Source organism: Anolis carolinensis, unplaced genomic scaffold (assembly GCF_035594765.1).
Source record: "Anolis carolinensis isolate JA03-04 unplaced genomic scaffold, rAnoCar3.1.pri scaffold_8, whole genome shotgun sequence".
Taxonomy (NCBI): domain Eukaryota; kingdom Metazoa; phylum Chordata; class Lepidosauria; order Squamata; family Dactyloidae; genus Anolis; species Anolis carolinensis.
Window position 1 is genome coordinate 3910322 of NW_026943819.1, and position 27908 is coordinate 3938229.

The 27908-nt window shown below is 44.2% G+C and overlaps 2 protein-coding genes across 3 annotated transcripts in view; both read left to right on the plus strand.

Annotated features, from left to right (window-relative positions):
* abcg4 (ATP binding cassette subfamily G member 4) overlaps positions 1 to 10453 on the plus strand; it is a 47735-nt gene extending 37282 nt beyond the window's left edge. The window contains exons 13-15 of the mRNA XM_062961150.1: positions 371 to 529; positions 748 to 866; positions 2495 to 10453. Of these exons, the coding sequence (XP_062817220.1) occupies positions 371 to 529; positions 748 to 866; positions 2495 to 2720 (504 nt within the window). The 3' untranslated portion in view covers positions 2721 to 10453. The remainder of the gene's footprint in view (positions 1 to 370; positions 530 to 747; positions 867 to 2494) is intronic.
* Positions 10454 to 13271: 2818 nt separating this feature from the next.
* On the plus strand, positions 13272 to 27743 carry nlrx1 (NLR family member X1). Of its 2 annotated transcripts, none has more exons than XM_003228779.4 (9): positions 13272 to 13600; positions 14731 to 14865; positions 16352 to 16427; positions 16572 to 16654; positions 17778 to 18394; positions 19807 to 21227; positions 22546 to 22632; positions 23432 to 23683; positions 24572 to 27743. In XM_003228779.4, the coding sequence occupies exons 2-9, from the start codon at positions 14754 to 14756 to the stop codon at positions 24876 to 24878; spliced, it is 2955 nt and encodes a 984-aa protein (XP_003228827.3). In that variant the 5' UTR covers positions 13272 to 13600; positions 14731 to 14753; the 3' UTR covers positions 24879 to 27743. The 2 variants fall into 2 exon arrangements, with proteins under 2 accessions (XP_003228827.3, XP_062817219.1); XM_062961149.1 differs by lacking the exon at positions 13272 to 13600 and adding an exon at positions 14341 to 14544.
* Positions 27744 to 27908: the final 165 nt, after the last annotated feature.

Here is a 27908-nt window from a genome sequence, read left to right on the forward strand (position 1 = left end):
GCACCTGGCTAGTTTCAGTATCATCAACATCATTCCTTGCTGTGGGAAAACGAACTTGCACACTCTGTTCCTCATCTTCTACAACAGGGACATTTTGAACCTGATTGTGAACCTGAATCCCACCATCCTCATTAGAGTCAATCTGAGGTTTCAGCTGAGTCACAACAATTCCCTACTTTTAGTTTAATAGGTGTGGGCAGACAGAAGTTCAACTGATGTGCTTCCTAGAATGATAGCAAGGTCCATTCCATTCTACTTAACAGTGGCATTTGCATCTGGGAACTGTATGCAGGCAGGTATGGTGAGGAAGAGGAGAAGACACCCATCCTTTCAATATCATGTTGACTTACCCCTCTGCTCCTTTTTGCAGGTCATTTGCCCCATCACCTACTGCAGTATTGTCTACTGGATGACGGGACAACCTCCCGAAGCCACTCGCTTCCTCCTTTTCTCTGCGCTTGCCACCTCCACCGCTCTGGTGGCCCAGTCCTTGGGGCTCATGATTGGAGCAGCATCCACCTCTTTGCAGGTAAGGCACCGAGGGAAGTGGAGAAAGTGCAGTCAAGGTTCCTGCAGGTACCATTTGAATCCATAACAGTCTTTGGAGAAGTTGCTGAAGGTTGACCTAACCTTCCCAAGCTCAATGGTGGGACATGTTGTCCAAGACCCCCAGGAGCCCCTGTGTTGCAAAAGGCAGATCCTGTTGGAATGGGGCTTTCATGTCTCTTTCTGCCTTTGCCCTCCAAGGTGGCCACCTTCGTGGGTCCCGTCACCGCCATCCCGGTCCTCCTCTTCTCCGGCTTCTTCGTCAGCTTCAAGACCATCCCAACGTATTTGCAGTGGAGTTCCTACGTCTCTTATGTCAGGTGCGGCACCTCTCGCTTTCTCACTCCCCTTAGTATTTGCTGCACTGGTTGTGGCTTCTTGATGCTTAATCATAAGGCTGTAGTGTTTGGGGAGGACATTGGCAGGGGTTGGGCTACATGTTCATGGAGCTTGCTGTAACCACAGTGTCAGTGGAAAGGAGTGACTTGCTGGCTTCTCAGCACTGGGAACTGGAGCCTGTTTGTGGAGGCCGGATGCTGTCTGTGTGAGCGGACACCTGTGCCACATACACACATACAGGTTTTCACTTTTATTATGGACTAGCTTGAGGACCCGGCGGTGCCCGGGTATTTTGAGAAACTTGTGTGGCAAGTTTGGTCCAGATCCGAATTCGGCTTGGTTCAGTGCTGTCTATATAAGGGTGAACTATAACTCCCAGAGCCAAAGGGCAATCACCCCGAAACCCTGCCTGTATGCTCAGTTGGGAATGATGAGGCAGTGTGGCAAGTTTGGTCCAGATCCAAAGTCGGCTGGGTTCAGTGTTGACTATATAAGGGTGAACTACAACTCCCAGAGCCAAAGGGCAATCACCCCGAAACCCTGCCTGTATGCTTAGTTGGGCATGATGAGGCAGTGTGGCAAGTTTGGTCCAGATCCGAAGTCAGCTGGGTTCAGTGTTGACTATATAAGGGTGAACTACAACTCCCAGAGCAAGAAGTGAGTGTTGTTACTTGGTCCATCCTTCCCCAGTCTGCTCCAGGACGGAAAGGGTTTCATGGGGATTGTGTATGCCAAGTTTGGTCCAGTTCCGTCACTGCTGGGTGTCGCATTGGCCTGTGGGAGTCGTAGTGATTGAAAGTACTACAAATCCCATTACCCATGGGCCATCGTCCCACAAACGGCACTAGGGCGTAAAGTGCATCATGGGGATTAAGTGTGCCAAGTTTGGTCCAGATCCGTCATTCCTGGTGGTCTCAATGGCCTGTGATAGTGGCGGCCAATGAGAAAGCTGGCACATACTCGCATACATACCCACATGCATACATACCCACACATACACTTTTATTATATAGATAGATATAGATAGATATAGAATATAATATAATATATAAACATTTCTTGAGGCTCCGCAGTGGAAAAAGTTTGAGAACCCCTGGCTTAGACTATTAGGTCACTGTTATAGAATCAATGCTTATGATATACAGTAGAGTCTCACTTATCCAAGCTAAACGGGCCGACAGAAGCTTGGATAAGCGAATATCTTGGATAATAAGGAGGGATTAAGGAAAAGCCTATTAAACATCAAATTAGGTTATGATTTCACAAATTAAGCACCGAAACATCATGTTACACAACAAATTTGACAGTAGAAGTAATTCAATATGTAGTAATGTTATGTTGTAATTACTGTATTTACAAATTTAGCACCAAAATATCACGATATATTGAAAACATTGACCTCAAAAATGGCTTGGATTATCCAGAAGCTTGGATAGGCGAGGCTTGGATAAGTGAGACTCTACTGTAATAGTATTTTTGAGCCATGGTTGGCTGAATCCATGGACGCAGCACCCTTGGATTTTGAGAGCCAACTCTACAAGGTAACAGGGACCGATGGCTTTTTGAAAGTAAGCTTCCAAACTCTGATGAGGCTGTTCTTTCTGATCAGGTACGGCTTTGAAGGCGTCATCCTCACCATCTACTCCCTGGAGCGCGAAGAGTTGGAGTGCAAGCTTCCCGAGTGTCCCTTCAAGGACCCCATGAAGATCCTCAAGGAGTTGGACGTGGAGGAAGCCAAGCTCTACCTGGACTTCATTGTCCTGGGGATCTTCTTCATCAGCCTCCGGCTCCTGGCCTACCTCACCCTCAAGTACAAGGTGAAATCCGAAAGATAGGAAGGAGGACCCGGGGACACCTTGGGCGGACACCGTGGGACGGGAGATAAAACATTTCCCGGAGAACTATGGGCAAAGAAGGGGCTCGTCGTATCTTTGGGGAGATGGCGACCAGCGTTGGCTCGGCCGAGAAGACTTGACGGAGACGTCTCCAAACAGTTTTAACCTTTCCAAGCATTGTGAATTGGTCTCTCTTTCTCTCTCGCTCTCTTTCTGTTTTTTGGTACAATTCTGGAATGTGTCAAGATTTTCTTCCTGGAGCAATATCAGTCGGAAAAGGCGCAAAAATCCATACAATGTCTTCACGGAACATTGTCTCAACTAAGAACAAGAAAGCCTGGTTTCTGGTCCATTGGGAGGAAGATGGAGAAGGGGGAAAACGGGGATGCTAGGATCCATTGGCGGGTGGGAAAACAGGGGTGGAGAGATCCTCTACAAAGCACAGTTTTCTAGCGCCGTTTGCCCCAGTGCCGTTTTTGACTTGCTCGCTTTCACGGACAGTAGCTTGTAGCATGTGTCTCAATATTACAAAACCGAGAGCCGTATTAGGAGTGTTGCACAAGGCTTTAAATGCTTACCATAACCGTAGCGGAGAGGGGGGCATTTTGTGTCTTCCCTGCCCCTTATTTCCCTTCCCGGAAACTCTTGTTTTTCCTGGTGTTTTTAGGAGAAAATCAATGTGGGATTGAGAATTGGACAAAAGGATCAGCTCCGCAGAATTTGGAAAAACTGCAGGATTTAACAGCCAGCGTAAACTGCAAAAAGTGGTCAGGGGATTCTGGGAATTGCAATCCCCAGGAAAGTAAAAATTCCAGATTTTGGGCATATAGGGCGAAGCTTAGGTTTATTGTAGCACTTTGGAGACCTGCAGACTGTGGTGCGCGAGAGATGATCATGATTCTGCCGAAGCATAGAACGTTGTGCCGGATGTGGCATCTCCAACTTCTTCCGAATCTCTTCTTATTGGCTTATTGGAAAAGCAGAGAGGGATATTTCTCAAAAGCAGAGGATTGGGGGGGAAAACATGGTGCAAAGCTGTAAAAGCAATGCTGCAAAAGATGCAAATCAGGCAATTGTCCATTCATTATACACAGGTTGCCGAATTTACTTTTACTTGGCATGGAAATCTAACCAAAGTGTGAGCAGAATGTCGTTCTGTCTAAGCCTGGGTTGAGCAAACCCTTGGGAATGTATAGGCTGGAGAAAGACAATCATGAGAATTGAGATGGATGACATAGAGAAGAGGTGGGCAACTATGGATTTTGGGGGTCACATTATTCCCTTGGAGACCCCAAATGAACTGTTTTCACCCAGGATGGGAAGTAAACTAAAGTCAAAGTGTTGTCGAAGGCTTTCATGGCTGGAATCACAGTGTTGTTGTGTGTTTTTCCAGCCTGTATGTCCATGTTACAGAAGTATTCTCTCCTGACATTTCGTCCACATCTATGGCAGGCATCCTCAGAGGTTGTGGGCAAAATGTCAGGAGAGAATACTTTTGGAACATGGCCATACAGCCCGGAAAATTCACAGCAACCCAAACAAAACTCAGCCTAAAATGCCTTCAGGGTCGAAAAATCTATGGCAGGCATCCTCAGAGGTTGTGGGCAAAATGTCAGGAGAAAATACTTCTGGAACATGGCCATACAGCCCGGAAAACTCACAGCAACCCAAACAAAACTCAGCCTAAAATGCCTTCGGGGTCCAAAAATGTGGTGTTGATTCCACCTGGAAAACATTTGGGGTGTCCTGACAATCAAATTAGCCCACTTCTGCTAGAGAACAATTGTTGCCTTGGGCACGTTCAATTCCATTTTGTCCCCTTTCATTATTTTGCAAAGTTTTCCAAACTCTTCTAAAATCTGTGCCATCACATAATCTATTTTATTGGGTCCATGGATACATTTTGGTCCATCCCTGAGCTTTAAGGATTCAGAGAAATGAATCAGGGGTCGTATCATTGGAAGCAAGAGCCCCATTGTGCCAGCTTTATAGTTTTCCTGGGATTGTGACATTTGCCATGGTACCTCCAAGCCATAGGTCAGGCTTGGCGTTTGTGCTTTATGGGGATACAACCCTTGAGTGCTGAGACAATCACTTCGGCGTCCTAGCTCTTTCTTCCCTGCTGCCTTATTCAATGGCCTCTCCAGTGTTTCTAATATTTGCAGAAATGCCATACAGTGTAACTGGAGCCAGCTTTGACAACTGCCCTTCGAGAAGGAGATAGGCAGGAGCAGCTATTCGCATTTTATGAGGTGGAAGCAAGGAGGGATTCGCCTTGGGTCATGCAGTTGAGAACCCAAAGCTAAGACCAAAACCAGTAATAATAGTGATAATATTTTTGGAAGACTTCAAAGTGTTAGCTGGTTATCTGGTGTTACCCAAATTACAAAATATTGTATTGCACGTGTTATTTCTGCTCGGGAGCATTACTGCATGACATTATTAATGGGTCAAATGAAAAAGCAGCGACTGGTGGCTTCTCTATGAATCCGTTTTGGGTTCCAGTCCGAAGTTTGAAAGAGCTATCTAAGTTGCTGGCTTTTTCCCTAAATAGTTTCAGCACCTTGGAGAGATTCTTAAGGTAGAAACCTGGGGCGGATTCACTGCCCCAGAGACATGGAAGCCACGAACCATCACTACCTTTGAACGTTCGTTTCCTTGCAACCTTAGACTTTGGAGATGGTACGGGTTTTGGACGCACGCCTTCTTCCTTTTCAACTTGAAAAGACGGAAGAGCCTTTCCTTGTGCACATTTCCAGTCTCACCTATTAACAAACTGCACTTTTAATTGCTGCTAAGCAAGGAACAATGTATGTATAGAATATATTTCAGAGGGGTGGGTGGATTTGGAAACGAACGGTGTGGAGACTGATATTTTGTACAATCGTTACCCAGTGTTTTGAGCGTTGCCAGGATTAGAATATCTGGATATCTTTTGGTCTAAAACAGCATTTCAATTGGCACTTAATAGCTTGGTTCTTCCTAAGGGACAGGATGGACAAATATCAATTTTTAGTCTCATTGATGCTTATAGGAGGTTGCTGTTGTTCCTATTTTATAGAAACCAAAGTCCTACGAGCACCAATGCATTCTTCCTCCGTAGTCTCAGAAACCTTCACCTTTCTCAATGTATTTGACTCCAACTTGCATAATATAAATGATGGAAGCTGTTGTCTCAAAAAAAAAGAAATTCCCGAAGGACCACCAAAGATTTTTCAGCCATAAATGCATGGATTAGAAGGAAACGTTCAGCCTTTTACCTCTACAGCTGTATGGAAGCATTTATCAGCATTGGCATCAGATAAAGAACCAAAGATACGGGAAAGGGAAGCAAATTGGGTTTGAATGCACTTAGCTAAATATGGTTGAACATCGAGGACAGATTTTGAGTCTTTTTTCTCAGGGGAATCTATGCTTCATCTGGGGTTTGTTTCTTTTAGCCGGGGCATCATTATAGGCTACTTACCCTGGGGCAAGTAGAAAAATTGGCTGCCACCACCACTGATATCGTGTTCCTGTTAGAGAAAGGATTCGGGGTGGGATTGGTCATCCCTCTATGTACAGAAGACCCCAAGGCAGTGGCCCTTCTGCGTCTCATCCTCATTTTGGAATCCAGCTCCTAGAATCCCCCAACCAGCCCACCCAAAAATCCAACTTTTTCAAGCTCAAGCCAATGTACATAGCTCAAGGAAGGCTTATGAATTTGATGGTTCCTCCATATAGTCCTCCTTCATGGTTCCTCCAGGTAATCCTCCTTGATGAATCTTGCAGGTGGATTTCCTTGATGGTTTCTACACATGGTTTTCTGTGATGGTTCCTCCAGGTAATCCTCCTTGATGGTTCCTGAGGGTCCTCCTGTCATTCTCTTCCCATCCTACCTCCTCCCGTCATTCTCCTTGATGGTTCATCCAGGTGGTCTTCCTTGATAGTTCCTCCAGGTCATCTTCTTGATGGTTCCTGCAGGTGGACTTCCATAATTGTTCCTCCAGGTCATCCTCCTTGATGGTTCCTGAGGGTCCTCCCATCATTCTCCTCCCATCCTACCTCCTCATGTCATTCTCCTCCCATCCTACGTCCTCCCGTCATTCTCCTTGATGGTTCCTGCAGGTGGACTTCCATAATTGTTCCTCCAGGTAATCCTCCTTGATGGTTCCTGAGGGTCCTCCCATCATTCTCCTCCCATCCTACCTCCTCATGTCATTCTCCTCCCATCCTACGTCCTCCCGTCATTCTCCTTGATGGTTCCTGCAGGTGGACTTCCATAATTGTTCCTCCAGGTAATCCTCCTTGATGGTTCCTGAGGGTCCTCCCATCATTCTCCTCCCATCCTACCTCCTCATGTCATTCTCCTCCTATCCTACCTCCTCCCGTCATTCTCCTTGATGGTTCCTGCAGGTGGACTTCCATAATGGTTCCTCCAGGTAATCTTCCTTGATGGTTCCTGAGGGTCCTCCCATCATTCTCCTCCCATCCTACTTCCTCCCATCATTCTCCTCCCATCCTATCTCCTCTCGTCATTCTCCTCCCATCCTATCTATTCTCGTCATTCTCCTTGATGGTTCCTCCAGGTGGACTTCCTTGATAATTCCTTCAGGTCATCCTCCTTGATGGATCCTTCAGGTGGACTTCCTTGATGGTTCTTACAGATAATCCTCCTTGATGGTTCCTGCAGGTTGACTTCCATAAGTGTTCCTCCGGGTAATCCTCCTTGATGGTTTCTTCATGTGGTCTTTCCTGATGGTTCCTCCGATAGTCCTCCTTGATGGTTCCTCCTAGTGGTCTTGCTTGATGTTTCATTCAGGTAGTTTTCATTGATGGTGATGTCTTCCTTCATGGTTCCTACAGGTGATCTTCCTAAGGCAATACCCCTTCCATGGCTCATATTGTTTTTGAAGTCCAACTCCCAGAATCTCCCAGCCAGCCCGCTCCAAAACCCAACCTTTCCAAGTCCTAGCCAAAGAGCATAACTCAAGGATGGCTTAAGAACTTCATGATTCCTGTAGGTGACTTTCCTTGATTGTTCCTACAGGTAGTTTTCCGTTATAGTTCCTACAGATGGTCTTCCATTATGGTTGCTATTTCCATGATGGTCCCTACAAGTAATTTTCCGTGATGGTTTCAACTTCCCTTAATACACGTGAATTTCTTTGAGGGTTCCTCAAAGTGCTCTGCCTTGATGGCTCCTCTGGGTGGTCTTCCTTGAGTTACACTCAACCAGAACTTTTAAAAGTTACTTTTTTTGGAAGTTGCTGGTGAGGGATTCTCCCAATACGCCATTCAAAAGTCAAGTTTCCAAGGCTAGGTCCCTCTCAGATGTATGAATGTATGCAAAGTTGAGCGTGTTTGCATACACCAATTCTCCTTCCATGTATCCAAGAAGCGGACTTGCAATCCTATCATTGGTGCTAAGACAGAGGAGGCTGGGATGCATGTGGGGCAAAGTGTGTTAAGGTCCATCCTTCTGCTCCTTCCTGCGTTCCCTCCAAAGTCATGCAATAAGTAAAAGCTTTTTCTTTGACCTTCTGTGCGGATCAGTCACGAACAAATCTGTGTGTGTTTTCCTTGAAATTTCACCTGCAGCTCTTCCTCTCCCAGTCATTTCAGCATCTGGAAATAAACTTAGCTCTGGTTCTCCTTCTCAGTGTTTAGCTTTGTGGGTGGATCTAGATCTACTGTGTGTGTCGTATTGGAGGAAGAAAATTACGTCTTTTGATACATAAGGAAATGGGTTGTTTCAGAAAAGCGTCAAACCTGTTTGAAAACTGGAAATGGGAAATCCAAGAAGGCGGCAATGCCATACGCACGCTTACTCATGTGTAAATGGGGTTTACTCACTGTGTAGCTATGCTTAGGATGGCAACCTTAAAGTGGTTTACTTGGAAATCAGTCTCGATGCGGATTCTTCCGGGGATCATTTTACTCTGTGATATTATAGCCCTATAATTCCACTTTGCCATGCTTGGGATTTGTAGTACAGTAGAGTCTCACTTATCCAAGCTAAATGGGCCGGCAGAACCTTGGATAAGAGAATAACTTGGATAATAAGGAGGGATTAAGGAAAAGCCTATTAAACATCAATTTAGGTTATGACTTTACAAATTAAGCACCAAAACATCATGTTTTACAACAAAATTGACAGATAACGTAGTTCAATAAGCAGTAATGTTATGTTGTAATTACTGTATTTACGAATTTAGCACCAAAATATCACGATGTATTGAAAACATTGACTACAAAAATGCGTTGGATAATCCAGAACGTTGGATAAGTGAGACTCTACTGTATGTATGTATACAGTAGAGTCTTGCTTATCCAACATAAATGTGCTGTCAAAATGTTGGATAAGCGAAAATGTTGGATAATAAGGAGGGATTAAGGAAAAGCCTATTAAACATCAAATTCTGTTATGAATTTACAAACTAAGCACCAAAAACATCATGTCTTACAACAAATCGACAGAAAAAAACAGTTCGATACATGCTAACATTATGTAGCAATTACTTTATTTATGAATTTAGCACCAAAATATCACAATGTATTGAAAACACTGACTACAAAAACATTGACTATTAAAAGACAGACTGCGTTGGATAATCCAGAACATTGGATAAGCAATGGTTGGATAAGCGAAACTTTACTATATATATATATAGGTGCAATATGAAAGATCCTTTGGAGTGCATCCGTATATAAATACAGTAGAGTCTCACTTATCCAAGACTCGCTTATCCAAGCTTCTGGATTATCCAAAGCATTTTTGTAGTCAATGTTTTCAATATATGTGATATGTTGGTGCTAAATTCGTAAATACAGTAATTACAACATAGCATTACTGCGTATTGAACTGCTTTTTCTGACAAATTTGTTGTATAACATGATGTTTTGGTGCTTAATTTGTAAAATCATAACCTAATTTGATGTTTAATAGGCTTTTCCTTAATCCCTCCTTATTATCCAACATATTCACTTATCCAACATTCTGCCGACCCATTTATGTTGGATAAGTGAGACTCTACTGTATTTACCCATGTTACAAGCCAAAAAGGCATTTCTCTGCCCTTGAATTCCTATGCATTTGCCAGCTATTCCAGGGGAGTGTCTGGGGCGAACCTTTAATCTTAACCTTGATTCTCTATCTAAGGACGACTCCTCTGAGTTGTTTATCCAAGGTTCTGCCGGCCTGTTTAGCTTGGATAAGTGAGACTCTACTGTATATATGATTTCACAGCTGTGTGCGCCTGGTTCGCTTCTAGAAATCAACAATTTGTGCCCATTTCCATTTAAAAGTTGACTCAATTTCAGCTGCTATATAGAGTCAAAGGGCTCTTTAGTGTCAAAACACCACAATATAGGGACATAAGCCAACCTATCTTAGCTTTGATGGTTTTCAATGGGCAACATACACTTAGGAACTCGCTTCCTCAGTAAACTTTGGTCAAAGGAGGTTCGCCTTTTCCTTCCTCCTAGGCTGAGAGTGTGTGACTTTGTGGGTTTCTGAAGCTGAAACGTAATTCGAACCCTGTTCTCCTAAGCCATAGCCCGATATTCAAACTCTAATGCCATATTGTTCCAAACTTCTTGCATTTCCCGGATGCTTGGTTTTCAATCGGTGGCCGGAGAGGCTTTTGAGAGTCGCAAACTTAGGCTGTTCTTTGCTGTTTGTTTTGAAGGTTTATGCAAAGCCTCCTGTTGGGTTTCACACATTATTAATAAAAACTATATTTATACTGTAACTTTGTCTTTGATTCCTATGACAAGTTTTATAATTGCACCCGGGAGGAAGAAGGTATTGTTGAACTCATCTTTGTACATATATTGCCAGACTTTATGGACTACAACTCCCGGCATCCCTAGCCATAGATATAAAAACGTACAATGCAATGTCCCAGTTTGGCAGGGAAGGTTCTTATGATTCCTGAAATCCCGGTTTCGTTGCTCTGCGCCTCTTCCTTCCTTTGAGTCAGAAGGAAGAATTGCACAAAAGACAGATGGGTTGTTGTGTCATTAATTCATTCATGCAAATAGGATCGGCAAGAACAGGAAAATCGGGAAATGTTCCTCTCGTCACGTCTCGTTGCAATCACTCCCTTTAGTTTAATCCCACTTGCGCATTGGATTTGTTTTGAAAAAAAAGCTGTTAGGGTGCATTTACACCAGGCATGGGCAAACTTGGGCCCTCCAGGTGTTTTGGACTTCAACTCCCACAATTCCTAACAGCCGGTAGGCTGTTAGGAATTGTGGGAGTTGAAGTCCAAAACACCTGGAGGGCCGAGGTTAGCTGATGCCGGGTATAGACTCATATAATGCAATTCCAGAATCATATAGTCAGTGTAGACCCATATAAGCCAATTCCAGTCTCATATGGTCAGTGTAGACCCATATAATCCAATTCCAGACTCATATTATCAATGTAGACCCATATAATGCAATTCTGGAGTCATATGGTCAATGTAGACCCATATAATGCAATTTCAGAATCATATGGTCCGTGTAGACCCATATAATGCAATTCTGGAGTCATATGGTCAACGTAGACCCATATAATGCAATTTCGGAATCCTATGGTCAGTGTTGACCCATATAATGCAATTCCAGACTCATATAGTCAGTGTAGACCCATATAATGCAATTTCGGAATCCTATGGTCAACGTAGACCCATATAATGCAATTTCAGAATCATATGGTCAGCGTAGACCCATATAACCCAATTCCAGAATCATATGGTCAATGTAGACCCATATAATCCAATTCCAGACTCATATGGTCATTGTAGACCCATATAATCCAATTCCAGATTCATATTATCAATGTAGACCCATATAATCCAATTCCAGACTCATATGGTCATTGTAGACCCATATAATCCAATTCCAGATTCATATTATCAATGTAGACACATATAATGCAATTCCAGAATCATATGGTCAACGTAGACCCATATAATGCAATTCCGGAGTTATATGGTCAACATAGACCCATATAATGCAATTCCAGAATCATATAGTCAGTGTAGATCCATATAATGTTATTCCAGAATCATATGGTCTATGTAAACCACATATAATGCAATTTCAGAATCATATGGCCAGTGTAGACCCATATAATCCAATTCCAGACTCATATAGTCAATGTAGACCCATATAATCCAATTCCAGACTCATATAGTCAATGTAGACCCATATAATCCAATTCCAGACTCATATAATCAGTGTAGACCCATATAATGCAATTCCAGAATCATATAGTCAGTGCAGACCCATATAATCCAATTCCAGAATCACATAGTCAGTGTAGACCCATATAACCCAACTCCAGAATCATATGGCCAATGTAGATCCATATAATGCAATTCCGGAATCGTATGGCCAGTGTAGACTGATATACTGCATATACTCGAGTATAAGCCTAGTTTTTCAGCCCTTTTTTTAAGACTGAAAATGTCCCCCTCGGCTTATACTCGGGTGAGCGGTTGGCTTATATTTGGGTCAGCTTATACTCGAGAATATATGGTACATTTATTATTTTTCTCTATTATTATTGGTATGATTACATTTATTATTATTCTCTATTATTATTGCCATTATTATAATTAATGTTTAATAGACTTTTCCATTTCGTTGGATAAGCCCGTTTACGTTGGATAAGCGAGACTCTACTGTACTGATATTACTACATTTATTATTTTTCTCTATTATTGTTGCTACAATTACATTTATTTTACTCTATTTTTTGTTATTAATAATACATTTATTATTTTAGTCTATTTATTATTACAGTAGAGTCTCACTTATCCAACACACGCTTATCCAACATTCTGGATTATCCAACACATTTTTGTAGTCAACGTTTTCAATATATCATGATATTTTAGTGCTAAATTTGTAAATACAGTAATTACAACATAACATTGCTGCATATTGAACTACTTTTTCTGTCAAATTTGTTGTATAACATGATGTTTTGGTGCTGAATTTGTAAAATCATAACTTAATTTGATGTTGAATAGGCTTTTCCTTAATCTCTCCTTATTATTCAACATATTCGCTTATCCAACGTTCAGCCGGCCCGTTTACGTTGGATAAGCGGGACTCTACTGTACTTGTATTATTTTCCTGTATTATTATTTATTATTATTATTATTATTATTATTACATGCATTATTTTACTCTGTTATTATTAAAAGGATACATAAGCACATTTACATTGAAGAAGATGAGAATAACGATTTAATCAGAGTTGGACAGTCTTATCTTAAATTTGAGCTTGATGTAAATATTCAAAAACATTTAACCTACCGATGCCTCAATTAATGTAATTTTATTGGTATCTATTTTTATTTCTGAAATTTACCACTCTTGGCTTATACTGGAGTCAATGTTTTCCCAGTTTTTTTTGTGGTAAAATTAGGTGCCTCGGCTTATATTCGGGTCGGCTTATACTCGAGTATATACGGTAATTCCTAACAGCCGGTAAACTGGCTGGGATTTCTGGAAGTTGAAATCCAAAACACCTGGAGGGCCCAAGTTTGCCCATGCGTGCAATAGAGGGAGACTGCCGTCAAGATTTCTCAATTTTTCCTTCTCTCTTTGCATCTGCTCCTCCCTCTCCGGCTTGCTTTTGGATGCTTTCCAGATGCAAAATAAAAGCAGAAAGTGGGAAGGGCGTTGCTTTGCTGGCAGGAAGTTGCAAAGAAGCTGTCAGAGGATTGACACTCAGAAGCAAAACCGCCCTGAAAGAGAGACACCGGACACGAGAAACAGGCCAAGCAGAGGCTGAGAAATATTGCAAAATATATATATATTTATAGGCATGCTATGAACAAGAGTCAATACCAAATAGAAGAAAAGATGTTGACGCCTGGGAAGAAGCTTCATTACAGGTAAAATCCTATCTCTCTTTGTGTCTACACCAGGCATGGGCAAACTTTGGCCCTCCAGGTGTTAGGAATTGTGAGAGTTGGAGTCCAAAACACCTGGAGGGCCGTAGTTTGCCCATGCCTGGTCTACGCTGTAGAATGAATGCAGCTTAAAGTGCCATAGCTCAATGGTATGGGATCCCGGGAATTGTAGTTTGGCGAGGACCTCTTGGGCTGGGAAGGCTCGAGACCTTGTGAAACTACAACTCCCAGATGGTGAGGACCTCTTGGGCTGGGAAGGTTCAAGAGCTTGTAAAACTACAACTCCCAAATGGCTACAACCTGGGAGGGCTCAAGACCTTGTGAAACTACAACTCCCAGATGGCTACAACCTCTTGGGCTGGGAAGGCTCAAGACTTTGTAAAACTACAACTCCCAAATGGCTACAACCTCTTGGGCTGGGAAGGCTCAAGACCTTGTAAAACTACAACTCCCAGGTGGCAAGGAAATCTTGGGCTGGGCGGGCTCAAGACCTTGTAAAACTACAACTCCCAGATGGCATTAATTCCTAGTTTCCAACAGACCTCACAACCTCTGTGGATGCCTGCTATAGATGTGGGTGAAACGTCAGGAGAGAATGCTTCTGGAACACGGCAATACAGGCTGGAAAACTCACAGCAATCCATTTCTAAATCTCTTTTGCTGGCTGCTTTCTCTCCCTGTCCTGTTCCTTTAAGGGGAGGAGAACACCCTGGATTATTTCCCGGCTGCTGCTGTGGCTTCAAGGAGGGATCAGGCAGGGTTGGGAATCCAGGGTGGCATTTTGAGCGCCGGAAAGAGTGTCAAATGAATCGTCCGGCAGGGCCGGGTTGGAGAAGGCCGCTTGCTTTGCCCAGATGGATCAGACGTGCACCGACTTGTCCTTATTTTGGAGTTTGGACAGCGACGAGGCCGCTTTGGCACAAAAGGTGCCAGTGTGTGTTTATGACACACTTTCCTTATCCATCTTATTCCTTTAACTTCTTTCCTTCCCATCCACATCCAGTCTTCTCCTTTCGATTCCTTCTTCCTTATGCTTTTCCAATTGCTTTTCGCCCAAATTGCCATGCCTGCTGTGTGACATTGAATGTTGTGCATGGTATGTTTTTTTGCAGCTGAAAAGCCACGTCCACCTGCCATGGGATTCACGAGACGGCTGCCCCAAGCGGGGACCAGTTGGACCAGATTGAGGCAAACAAATGCTGGGGATCCGAGTCGAACATCTATGATGCATCCAAACATCATGCACGGTAAGTTAGATCCATGTTACTATGGTGTTTTGATATTGCATCCAAATCCTTTTCCCCAACTGATATTCTTGGCAAAACAATGGTAATTTGCAGTACTTTACCCTGTTCGAAATTGACGGCTCTCTCCAACTATAAAAAAAATTAGATAGCAGAAACATTCTTAGAAAAATAAAAACTTTTAAACCTATCAGAGGAAGAGCAAAAGCCTTTAGGTTTGGAGATATAAACTGTTGGGATTTCTGTTTGCTAATGTATCAACAAGCAGGAGTAAATGACTTGCTGGATTACAATGTGAAACTATAATATAGATCTTTTCTTTTTTCCCCTCAGCCACTTAAGTGGTACCTATTGATCTACTCACATTTGCATGTTTTCGAACTGCTAGGTTGGCAGAAGCTGGGGCTAGCAGCAGGAGCTCACCCTGCTCCCTGAACCCAAACCGCTGACCTTTCAGTCAGCAAATTCAGCAGTTCAGTGGTTTAATCTGCTGTACCACCTGGGGCTACAAACATGGCCATATAGCCCGGAAAACTCACAGCTACCCAACCCTTGTTTTGTGCATAAAATTAGTAAAAAAAATGTTGTATTCTGGCTTTAAAGTATATATGAAAAATACATTTTGTAGTGTACTTAGAGTTGGGTCCCATCTATAAGAAAACCCATCCAGGTATTCATGCACAACATTATTTATAATATTGCACTATGCGTGTTAAATGTACATGAAACGTAAGTGAATTTCCTGTTTAAATTTGGTCCAATCTCCAAGATGTCTCATGATGTACATTTCTGGTCCTCAAAATAATAATAATAATAATAATAATAATAATAATAATAATAATAATAATACAGTAGAGTCTCACTTATCCAACATAAACGGGCCAGCAGAACGTTGGATAAGCGAATATGTTGGATAATAAGGAGGGATTAAGGAAAAGCCTATTAAACATCAAATTAGGTAATGGTTTTACAAATCAAGTACCAAAACATCATGTTATACAACAAATTTGAAAGAAAAAGTAGTTCATTATGCAGTAATGCTATGTAGTAATTACTGTATTTACGAATTTAGCACCAAAATATCATGATTTATTGAAAACATTGACTACAAACATGCGTTGGATAATCCAGAACGTTGGATAAGCAAGTCTTGGATAAGTGAGACTCTACTGTAATAATAATAATAATAATAATAATAATAATAATAATAATAATAATAATAATTTTATTTTTATACCTCGCCCCATCTCCGCGAAGGGACTCGGGGCAGCTTACATGGGGCCAAGCCCGGGCAAAACAGACAATGTAAAAACTCAACAATAAAACAAATCAATCAATAATAAAAACAAGTCATAAAACAAATGAAGTCACGTACAATAAACATACTTTGATAAAATCCATTACGGGATGCTCAATGCGAATAACGTCACATAAACACTATAAAGAGAATGTTGCACATAACTTGCTTCTTTTCTTTTCTTTTTTGGAGGCATCAAATGCAACTTCGCCTTCAAGAGGATCCTGCAAGTGGACCGGACTTTGTCTTCTTCATTGCATCTGCTCAGGTAATAAAGGACGCGGAATATAGGGTCCATCTACACTACAGATTTAATGCAGTTTCATCCCACTTTAACTTAAAGGCACAGTGCAACATAAATAAAGAAATGGGCTGGTTCATATATTTAAAATATTTAATGTTTTCATTGCAGGAGCTTTGTCTGCCAGCCAAGATTATCTCCGTCTCCATCACCCCGAACGAGCCAGATAGCACTGAAGAATGTGGCCACTTCTGGTAAAAGCTCTGATCTTTTGCTTTCAAGGGCAGTGGTCTGCATCCAATGTGATCCCCTGGGTTAGACCTTCCTGGATGTCTACTTTTTTTTTTTTTTTTTTTTGGCAGAAAGTCAGGGAATCCATTAAAAAAGTAAAAATGAAAACATCTCAGAGCATCTTTGCCCTGAGACTAGAAAGTTGCCAACTCAATTATTATTCTCAACAACATTCATGCCCAGTGGGACTGGGAAAGTACTTATAGGGACTATACTTGGATAAATTCCTGAACTTGTGTTTATGGAGCAAAAATAGATACTCTGAGAGGTTGTTATTAGAGAAGGAGTGTGTAGTTTGGTCCTCATATTCACAAGACTGTTCCTTATACGTATCTGAAACAAATATGTTCTCTCTCGTCATTTTTCTAGATCCTCCAGTGCAATTCCGTGCCATATTTCCACTTCACATTCACTATAGAATTGCACTGAAGGATCTAGATATCTAGATAATGCTAGAGAGAGCGACTCTCTGGGTCATCTATCACAGATGTAGTTCATTTCTACATTTCTGCGCCCGGGCTGTGGCGCAGGCTGGTGAGCAAGCCAGCTGCAACCAGCTGCAATGAATCACTCTGACCAGGAGGTCATGAGTTCGAGGCCCGCTCAGAGCCTATGTTTGTCTTGTCTTTGTTCTATGTTAAAAGGCATTGAATGTTTGCCTATATGTGTAATGTGTTCCGCCCTGAGTCCCCTGCTGTAATGCTGTAAATAAATAAATCATAAATTTCAATAGAGTTCCTTATTGTCCATGCATTTGCTTTTCCATGATACGTCTAAGAACATGGATACGGGGGCCGTATTGTATGGTTAATTGCTTCTGGAAGTCCATTCAAGGAAAGAACAGAAGAAGAATCAGAACTTGCTGACAGAAGCCCTTAGATCCTTCAGAAATGTCAATGTGTCCACAGATAGTAAGGATAAGAGATGATGTACTGCTTTTTCCCTAATAAAATCAAAGCAATCTTCTCGGAGACGATTCAGGAAGGGAGCAGAGTAAGGATTGCAATCTGTGTATAGGTTGACCATCTAAAACTCCAACTTCCAATGTTTCTTCTTCTTCTCTTTCTTCCTGCTCCTCTCTTTCAGAAGCCATACAGAAACATCGGAACAGCCTGGCCAATTGGTTCCTCCAGCAGCCCAACGAGGAGAGGCAGTTTGGCCCTTCCTTTGCCCTGGACTCAATCCACGTTGATCCGGTCATCCGGGAGACCTCTCTGGAGGAGATCCTGAAGCCCTCTCCAGACCTGACCATCCAGAACCAGCTCAAGGCCTCCTGCAACCAGACCATCAGTCTCCAGAACCTCTTTGACCTCAACGCCTGTGGGCAGCCGGTGAGGAACGTGGTCCTGTACGGGACGGTGGGCACCGGGAAGAGCACCCTCATCAAGAAGATGGTGATGGACTGGTGCCATGAACGTCTGCCAAGCTTTGAGCTGCTCATCCCCTTCTCTTGTGAAGACCTCTCCCAAAGCAATGCGCCCATCTCTTTGCGGCGCTTGATCACCAAGAAGTACCTCCACCTCCGGGAGCTGGTGCCCACCTTGGGCACCACTAACTTCAGGGTGCTTTTCATTCTCAATGGCTTGGACCGCCTCAACCTGGACTTCCATCTGGCTCGCACAGAGCTCTGCTGCGACCCCAATGAGCCGATCCCTCCGTCCGCCATCGTGGTCAACCTGCTCCGCAAGTACATGATGCCAGAGGTTGGTAGGGTTCGTGGAAATGCAGAACATAAGAGCAACCGTGTTGGATCAGACTAAGGATCTTATCACGTTGGGATATAACCCGTTTCTGAGACTTTATTTATTTATTTACAGCATTTATATTCCGCCCTTCTCACCCCGAAGGGGACTCAGGGCGGATCACATTACACATATAAGGCAAACATTCAATGCCTTGACATAGAACAAAGATAAAGACAAACGCAGGCTCCGAGCTGGCCTCGAACTCATGACCTCTTGGTCAGAGTGATTGGTTTCAGCTGGCTGCAGCTGGCTGCTCATCAGCTTGCGCCACAGCCCGAGACTCTTTAAATATGATTCCAAACATTGGGTCCAATCACATATTATTAATGTTTAGTATTACCAGTAAATTTGAAACCCCCACGTTGAAATAGTCTTTCCTTCTAAAAACCTTTTGAAGGGCTCCCAGTCTTTCCTAAACTCAGAAGGGTCTTTTGACTGGAGATATCCTGTCAGAATGTCCATCTCAGCCACCTCCGTCACTTTCACGATCCATTCCTCCATTTCTGGTGTTTCCTCCCATTTCCAGGCTCGTGCATAAACTATTCTATTTTGGGGCTGTATGGCCATGTTCTAGAAGTATTCTCTCCTGACGTTTCGCCCACATCTATGGCAGGCATCCTAAGAGGTTGTGAGGCATGGGGAAACTAGGCAAGGAAGGTTAATATATATCTGTGGAAAGTCCAGGGTGTGAGAAGAGTTCTTTGTCAGTTGGAAGTCAGCGTGAATGTTGCAGTTAATCACCTTAATTAGCATTGGAAAGGTTTGTCTCTTGCCTGGAGGGCAACCATGAAAATGAACAAAATCTGGCTACCAGTATTAAAAAACTCAAAAATCAGAACAGTAGATGGGAACCAACACTTTGAGGGCAGAGGAGCTCCAAGGACGGCTAATGACTCTGAACAAAGAATGTCCTCCAGAGAAGAGACAACCCTTTCCAATGCTAATTAAGGAGATTAACTGCAACATTCATGCTGACTTCCAATTGACAAAGAACTCTTCTCACACCCTGGACTCTCCACGGATTTATATTAACCTTCCTTGCCTAATGTGTTGTCGAAGGCTTTCATGGCCGGGATCACAGGGATGTTGTATGTCTTTCGGGCTGTGTGGCCATGTTCCAGAAGTATTCTCTCCTGACGTTTCGCCCACATCTATGGCAGGCATCCTCAGAAGTTGTGAGGTATGGATAAACCTCTGAGGATGCCTGCCATAGATGTGGGCGAAACGTCAGGAGAGAATACTTCTAGAACATGGCCGTACAGCCCGGAATACATACAACAACCCTGTGATCCCGGCCATGAAAGCCTTCGACAACACTATTCTATTTTGTCTCCTTCTGATGGGTCTGTTTCCTCCTCCCTTTCCTCCAGGCGAGCATCATCGTCACCACACGGCCGTCCGCAGTGCGCCGCATCCCCAGCAAGTTTGTCGGCCGCTACGTCGAGGTCTGTGGCTTCTCCGACACCAACCTCCAGAAGCTCTACTTCCAGATGCGCCTCTGCCAGCCTGGCTGCGTCGGCGTCTCCGGTCCTCCCACGGCCGAGGAGGCGAGCAAGCAAGACAACCTGGTGGAGATGCTTTCCAGGAACCTGGAGAGGCACAACCAGATCGCGGCCGCCTGCTTCTTGCCTTCCTATTGCTGGCTGGTCTGCACTACTTTGCACTTCTTGTATTTCACCAACTCGGTGCCTCCGCCGCAGACGCTGACCGGCATCTACACCAGCTTCCTGCGGCTCAACTTTAGCGGGGAGGTGCTGGACAGCACGGACCCCTCCAACATCTCCATGATGAAGTACGTGGCCAAAACGGTGGGGAAGCTGGCCCACGACGGGGTGATTTCCCGGAAGACCTCCTTCTCGGAGGAGGACATGCGCCGCTGCTTCGAAGCGGAGATGAAGAAGGAGAGTGAGCTCAACCTCCTGGACGTCTTCCGCAGTGACGTTTTCCGCTTCTTCCTGACCCCCAGCGTGCAGTCCGGGAAGGAGCACACCTTCGTCTTCACCATCCCCATCATGCAGGAATACTTGGCAGCCCTCTATGTGGTCCTGGGTGAGAAGAAGACCTTGATGGATCGAGTGGGCAAGGACGTTTCTGAGATCATCAGCAAGGTGAGCGAAGACGTAGCCGTGGTCCTCAGCATCGTCTCCAAGGTGCTGCCTTTGCGCATCCTCCCGCTGCTCTTCAACCTCATCAAGATCTTCCCCCGCTATTTCACCAAATTTGGCAGCAAGGACCACGACACCATCGCCAGCACCATGGCGGCGGAGATGTTCAAGGAGGAGGACTACTTCAACGATGACGTTTTGGAGCAGACCAACTGCACCATCCTTGGGGTGGAAGGCCCCATGCGCCACCCGGACGACGCGCCCGACGATGAGGCCTTTGAGCTCTTCCCCATCTTCACGGTCGGGCTGCTCTCCCGGCGCAACCGCTCCATCTTGGACCAGCTGGGCTGCCCCATCACGAACCTGGCGGTCCTCGAGACTGCGAAAGCCATGAAGAAGAAGTTTATCCAAAAGATCCGCAAGGGCCTGCCACAACCGGAGGTCATGGACCTCCTCATCTTCCTTCATGAGTTCCAGAATGAGCGCTTCACCGCCGAGGCCGTCCAGTCCTTGAGGACCATCAACCTCTCCACGGTCAAGATGACCCCTCTCAAGTGCTCCATCCTGGCTTCGGTGGTGGGCGCCACGAGCCACGAGGTGGAGGAGCTGAACCTGGGCCTTTGCCACCTGGATGTCAACTCCCTGCGGATTCTCTTTCCAGTCTTGCTACGGTGCAAAAAGCTCCAGTGAGTGTTGGGGTGCCCAACATAGTCCCTTGCTTAAGTCTGAATAGCTTAAAAATTGGGGCACGTGTTCTCACAGTCCACACAGTGCTCAAGTAGGAAGCAAATTTAAATCAAGTCAGAATCCACAGGCAAAAAAAGAGGGAATTCCATCTCTACATGGCCTTTCTTATTTTATTTTGGGCAGAAAATACCAATATGGACCAAAGAGTCCATTTAGTTTGGATCCAGTGAATGGAATGAGGTTTTCACTTCCAGAAACCTTTGCCATAGACATTAAAGTACTATATATACAATGATGTTTTATTATAATACTAGCTTGGGGACCCCGCGGTGCCCGGGTCATTTGAGAAAGACATTGTTTGCCTGTGTTCCAAGTTTAGTCTAGGTCCAGGGTCAGTGGGGTTCAGTGGGTGCAGGTGAACTACAACTGCCATATGAAAGTCCCATCATCCATGGTCCATCCCACTCCAAATAGCGCCAGGATGTATAGAAGGTCATGGGGACTGTATGTGTCAAGTTTGGTCTTGATTAGACATTAGTGGGGGTTGCAGTGGTTTCAGGAAGTGAGTGAAGATACTGGAGGTCCCATCATCCATGGTCCAAACTCTTCAAACCACACCAGGATGTAGAGTGGGTCATGGGGCCTCTGTATACCAGGTTTGGTACTGATTGGTCATTGGTGGTAGTCGTAGTGCTCTAAGGAAGCCAGTGAAGGTATTGCAAGACCCATCATCCATGGTCCATCCCCCTCCAAACAGCACCCAGGTGTAGAGTAGGACATGGGGGCTCTATGTGCCAAGTTTGGTCTTGATCACTCATCGGTGGGGGTCGCAGTGTTCTAAGGAAGTGAGTGGAGGTATTGCAATTCCCATTGTCCATGGTTCATCATCCTCCAAACTTCCCTAGGGTACAGAGTGGGTCATGGGTGCTCTGTGTTCCAAGTTTGGTCTTGATAAGTCATTTGTGGCAGTTGCAGTGGTCTCAGGAAGTGAGTGAAGGTACTGATTCCCAGCAGAAGCATGTCATGGAGTTGTGCTGGAGAACTTAGGAAAGACTTAGAGAGGACATCTCTCTAGCTATCACTAAGTCCTCCAGCAGGACTTATTATAAAATTGCTTGGAGGACCTAGAAAATGCCTATTTTATTTGGTGTGGGTAAATGAAACTGTGGGTACTGGTCAGTTTAACAATTTACAATACCAGTTATAGTAACTATATGCCCCTTTTGCATAGACTTCAGTCTTGCCTTGACCCATCCAAAGGTGTTGGTTGTCTGACTCTGGTGCTGGGTTTTTTAATGATTTTGTTTTTGTGTCCAGTTTGCCGCAAAACGGTTTGGGGCCCGAAGCCTGCAAGGTGATCAGAGACTTGCTGCTGCATGAGAAGTGTGCGGTGAGCACTTTAAGGTGAGTGTGAAAGGAAACACACTTGAATGGAGTTTTCAGACTAACTTGTTACCTGTAATTTATTTGCCTTTCCTGGAAGCCTCCCTTTTGAGTTAGACCGCAGAGTCCATCTGAAATAGTTTCACATGCTCTTTTCTTCCCCAAGCCAAAAATGAACCTCTGGCATTTTTGCTAATTATGGATCTGTCAGGGGTTAATTAGCTCAGAACCACCCTGATTTATTGGTGAGTCAGGCCTCTCACCAATCCATCCTCCATCAGACTGCTTAAGCATCCAGCTAAGCAGCACCGACAAACGACACCACAGTTGTAATTCAGATGATCACAGCGGTTCCAAGGCTTTATTATATATACCAACTATATACAACTACAAAGTCCATCACTCATAGGACTCATGCTTCCCTAGCAAGGCAAAGCATGTCCTCTCTCTTTGCCGATTGTCGGCGAAGCCTTTCTGCCGGCAACTCCCACATTCCATAGCAGAATGACGAACATCCTGTCCGCACTTCTGAGGCCGGAAGGCTTGACCTATTGGCTAGGCAGGCTATCACTCAAACTGGCCTGCCATTAACCCGTGTGTTGCTGGAAAGCATGCCGGAATACACAGTTGCAAACTCCAACAGCAAAAACACTTGATTCAACATTTCACCCTTACACCTAAATACACCAACAGGATCTAAGCCAGCTCTGTTGCCACACCTGATTCGGCATACTTTGCCTTGTCATTGCATTAGTCCTGTCATCAAGTGCTTTATAAAAGTCAGTTTCAGAGCTCTGCTTCCTTCTTGTCCCATGCTCAGATTGGCAGACAACCCACTGACGGAGCAAGGCGCCCGCTACTTGGCGGAAGGCATTGCTGGCAACCGTTCTTTGAGGCAGCTGTCGCTGCTCCATACTTCGTTGGGTAACCGGGGCGTGGAGGTGATCACCCAACACCTGGCTCAGAACAAGCACCTGAAGGAACTGGACGTGGCCTACAATTCAGTGACAGATGAGACCGCACTGGCCCTGGTCGAGGAAGTCAAGAGGCACCCCACGCTGAATATGGTGCAGTGAGTATCAAGGTCTCTTTATGGAAGCATTCCTACTTAGACATCATATACGTGCTTGCATCGGGTACTGACACCTTCGGATACAATAGGGTTCTTGGTAGCTGAGAGTGTCATAGCATCCAATCCCTTTATCTTTGGACCAGAAAGCCCTCCTTAGCTGAGTAACTAGGGTTTAAAATGCCAGCTGTGATTTGTACCAGCTACTTACTGGTACAGTAGAGTCTCACTTATCCAACATAAACAGGCTGGCAGAACGTTGGATAAGCAAATATGTTGGATAATAAGGAGGGATTAAGGAAAAGCCTATTAAACATCAAATTAGGTTGTGATTTTACAAATTAAGCACGAAAACATCATGTTATACCACAAATTTGACAGAAAAAGTAGTTCAATACACAGTAATGTTATGTTGTAATTACTGTATTTATGAATTTGGCACCAAAATATCACAATATATTGAAAACATTGGCTACAAAAATGCGTTGGATAATCCAGAACGTTGGATAAGCGAGTGTTGGATAAGTGAGACTCTACTGTAGTTATATAGCTAAATAGGTGTTACAGAAGTAACTTTTTTAAAAAAAAAATCACTGCTTTTTGCACCAAGAAGTTTGCATTTCCCCAAGTTTGGAAAGCCATTGATAACAGTGCAATCTAATGGAGAGAAAACCCAACATTCCTAGGAACCGCAGTTGGATGAGGTTCATGTTGACTTAAGGCTCTGTTGTGGATACTAATGTCTTATATTGGCTGCCCATTACTTTCGTGCATGCCGCCAAGTTGACCGTACATCAGATTTCCGTGACATTTGGACCCTGTTATTGGCTACCAAGGCTCTGAAATACTCTTTTCTTGTCTTCCCGTCTCTTTCTCGCCGCCTCTGACCAGTTTGTACTTCAACGAGATCAGTGAGGAAGGGAAGCAGGCCTTGCACCAGATGCGGAAGGACCAGGACGGCATCCGGGTGCTCATCTTCCTGACGATAGGGACCGACGTCTCGGATCATTGGGACACCATCCTGAACGTGGTCCAGAAGAACCTGGCCGTCTGGGACCGCGACCGGGTCCGGCAGCATTTGGGGATGTTGCTGGAGGACTTGCAGTGCAGCCGGCGGCAGACGGCCAACCCGTTGAAGAAGTTCAAGTTCATGAGCGTGGAGAACAAAGTCAAGAGGATGCTGGGAGAGCTTCAGTAGTGAGATGCTCCATGGAAACGTCTAAAAACGGTGCTAATGTAGTCATCACAGCAAGGAATTGAGATATAGTGGATTCATACACACATGACATTAAAACTGGAATAGCTCATGAGTCCTCTCCAAAGACATCTTGGCCCACTCCCTAGAAAGGACTCTCCTTATCTCCTTATGAACTTGGTTTCCTCCTACCTTCACTATGCAAACTAGATTTTCAACATCTAGTTACATTGACAGCCATGCTTCGTCTTCCAGCAACATAAAGTTGCCTCCTTTGCTACTTTAAATATATTTATATTAAGCTTCTGCAAGAAAGTGACCTCCAGATGTGTTCGAATGCAGTGTCTCAGTCATGTTGGATATTATATTTCAATACATATGGAGAGCATCAACTCAAGGAAACTCAGTTTATATGTCTTGACTTTCACCATGTTGGAAAATTATGTTGTTACAAATGCTGGACAATTAGTGCCATGCTGGATTGGCTGGATTTTTGGGTGCTACTTGATACTATAAGAGCAATTGTTTACATGTGATGGATGCCATTTCTTGATTATGGTTTGATTTGTATGCACCCCGAAACAATATAGCTTGATACAGGGAGGAGTCTCGATCAAAAATGTACCACTGTGTGCAAATCCGTGTCACATGCATGTCACTGTTCTCAGCATCCCTACTTGCCACTAATGGAAGGTACAAATTTTAAAATTGGGAGAATTTAGGATGGGATTGATGAAAGGTGCTTCCGGAGACCAGTTTGACCCAATGCAATGGAAATGAGAAGGACGTTTTGCATCTTTTCTTCCTGCCTCCAAGGACACATCTACACTGTAGAATTAATGTGGTTTAGCACCACTTTGTGCAACTGCAATTCCATCGCATCGAGCAATTGTGGATTGTGGTTTGGAAGACTTTTATAGCTGGAATGAGTGGGTTGCTGTGAGTTTTCCAGGGAGTTTGACCATGCTCCAGAAGCATTCTCTCCTGACGTTTCGCCCACATCTATGGCAGGCATCCTCAGAGGTTGTGAGCTCTGTTGGAAACTAGGCAAGTGGGGTTTATCTATCTGTGGAATGAGAAAGAACTCTTGTCTGTTTGATACAAGTGTGAATGATACAAGTGGCCAGCTTGATTAGCATTGAATGGCCTTGCTGCTTCAAAATCTGGCTGCTTCCTGCCTGAGGGAATCCTTTGTTGGGCTGTGTTAGCTTGTCTGTTGGAGGCTAGTGTGAATGGTGTAGGTGGCCAGCTTGATTAGCACCGAGCAGCCTTGCAGCCAAAGCCTGGCTGCTTCCTGCCTGGGTGAGTCCTTTGTTGGGCTGTGTTAGCTCGTTTGTTGGAGGCAAGTGTGAATGGTGTAAGTGGCCAGCTTGATTAGCATTGAATAGCCTTGCTGCTTCAAAACCTGGATGATTCCTGCCTGGGGGAATCCTTTGTTGGGCTGTGTTAGCTTGTCTGTTGGAGGCTAGTGTGAAAGGTGCAAGTGGCCAGCTTGATTAGCACCGAGTAGCCTTGCAACTTCAAAGCCCGGCTGCTTCCTGCCTGGGGGAATCCTTTGTTGGGCTGTGCTCGCTTGTCTGTTGGAGGCTAGTGTGAAAGGCACAAGTGGCCAGCTTAATTAGCACTGAGTAGCCTTGCAGCTTCAATGCGTGGCTGCTTCTTGCCTGGAGGAATCCTTTGTTGGGCTGTGTTAGCTTGTCCTCACATTCTGGCAGGTTTCCACAGATATGTAAACCCCACTTGCCTAGTTTCCAACAGACTTCACAACCTCTGAGGAGGCCTGCCATAGATGTGGGTGAAACGTCAGGAGAGAATGCTTCTGGAACATGGCCATACAGCCTGGAAAATCCAGAACAACTTACGTAAAATGAATTACTTCTACAGTGTGGATACGTCCCAATTTGCACTGTTTCTTTACCTTGCCTCGCCTTCGATTCCAAACAAAAATACCTCACTACCGGCACCTTAATTCCCCAAAATTAGAATACCATTGTTTTCTCCGTTTTCCAAAATGGATATAAAGGAGTGTGTTTGCATCACGTGCAACTTGTGGGATTTGCTGCTCTCCCGTCCTGTTCACTCCAATTCCTTACAACCTAAATCTATGCAACGCAAAAGCGTCCTTCTTGCCCTTTGAATAAAATGTTCTTAAAGAAGAAACTTTATTGGGATATGGATCAAATTGTTCATCTCAGGTTTTCGTTGTGGCTCGTGTCAAAATTTGGAGACATAAAATAGCATATTAAGGGGGAAATGTGGATGGGTTGGGATTTCTTTTGCCATTGTGCCTTTTGCAAAGCTTAAAAGCACTGTGTTTTGAATTTATCTGAATGCATCTGGACCCTGTGCATCGTCCTTTTAAATATCAGGGAGAGACATGGGCAAACTTTGGCCCTCCAGGTGTTTTGGACTCCAACTCCCACAATTCCTTACAGCCGGTAGGCTGTTAGGAATTGTGGGAGTTGGAGTCCAAAACACCCGGAGGGCCGAAGTTTGCCCATGCCTGCTCTATGGCTGTGAACCTTTGGACACATTTGTGTCAAACAATCATCATTGATAGCTCTATGCAGCCAAAATAGTTTCCTTATTGGGTTTTGTGCTTATTTGTTATATTTTTCTATGGATGGAAGAGGGATCTGGAGTGGAGCAATGGGCTGTATATTCCTTTAATATTTTTACATTTTGCAGAGAACAAAGCTAGTCCCTCCGGAAGCAATATATTTTCGTATAGCGCTGTCAAGCCTCAGAATGTATTGCCGTGCTTCGATATTTTATTCGTCACCTCGGAAAATTGCAATTCTATTTTTCTTAAAATGCACTGTTAAGTGGATAAAATGTCTAATAGTAAAACCTCTGAATTCGTGCAGATTTGAATGGTGTTTATTTCAACAAGGGTCCTGGTGTTTGGGTTGCGGTGAGTTTTCCGGGCTGTATGGCCATCTTCCAGAAGCATTCTCTCCTGATGTTTCGTTCTGGATAATAGTCTGGAAATTTTTGGCATGATCTGCAATCACCTTCAAGTAGGTTGCTGTG

Coding starts and splice junctions, on each gene's coding strand:
- nlrx1 (XM_003228779.4), top strand. CDS start 14,754: ATGGGATTCACGAGACGGCTGCCCCAAGCGGGGACCAGTTGGACCAGA. Junction 16,655..17,777: donor GAAGAATGTGGCCACTTCTG/GTAAAAGCTCTG, acceptor CCTCTCTTTCAG/AAGCCATACAGAAACATCGG. Junction 22,633..23,431: donor TGTGCGGTGAGCACTTTAAG/GTGAGTGTGAAA, acceptor TCCCATGCTCAG/ATTGGCAGACAACCCACTGA.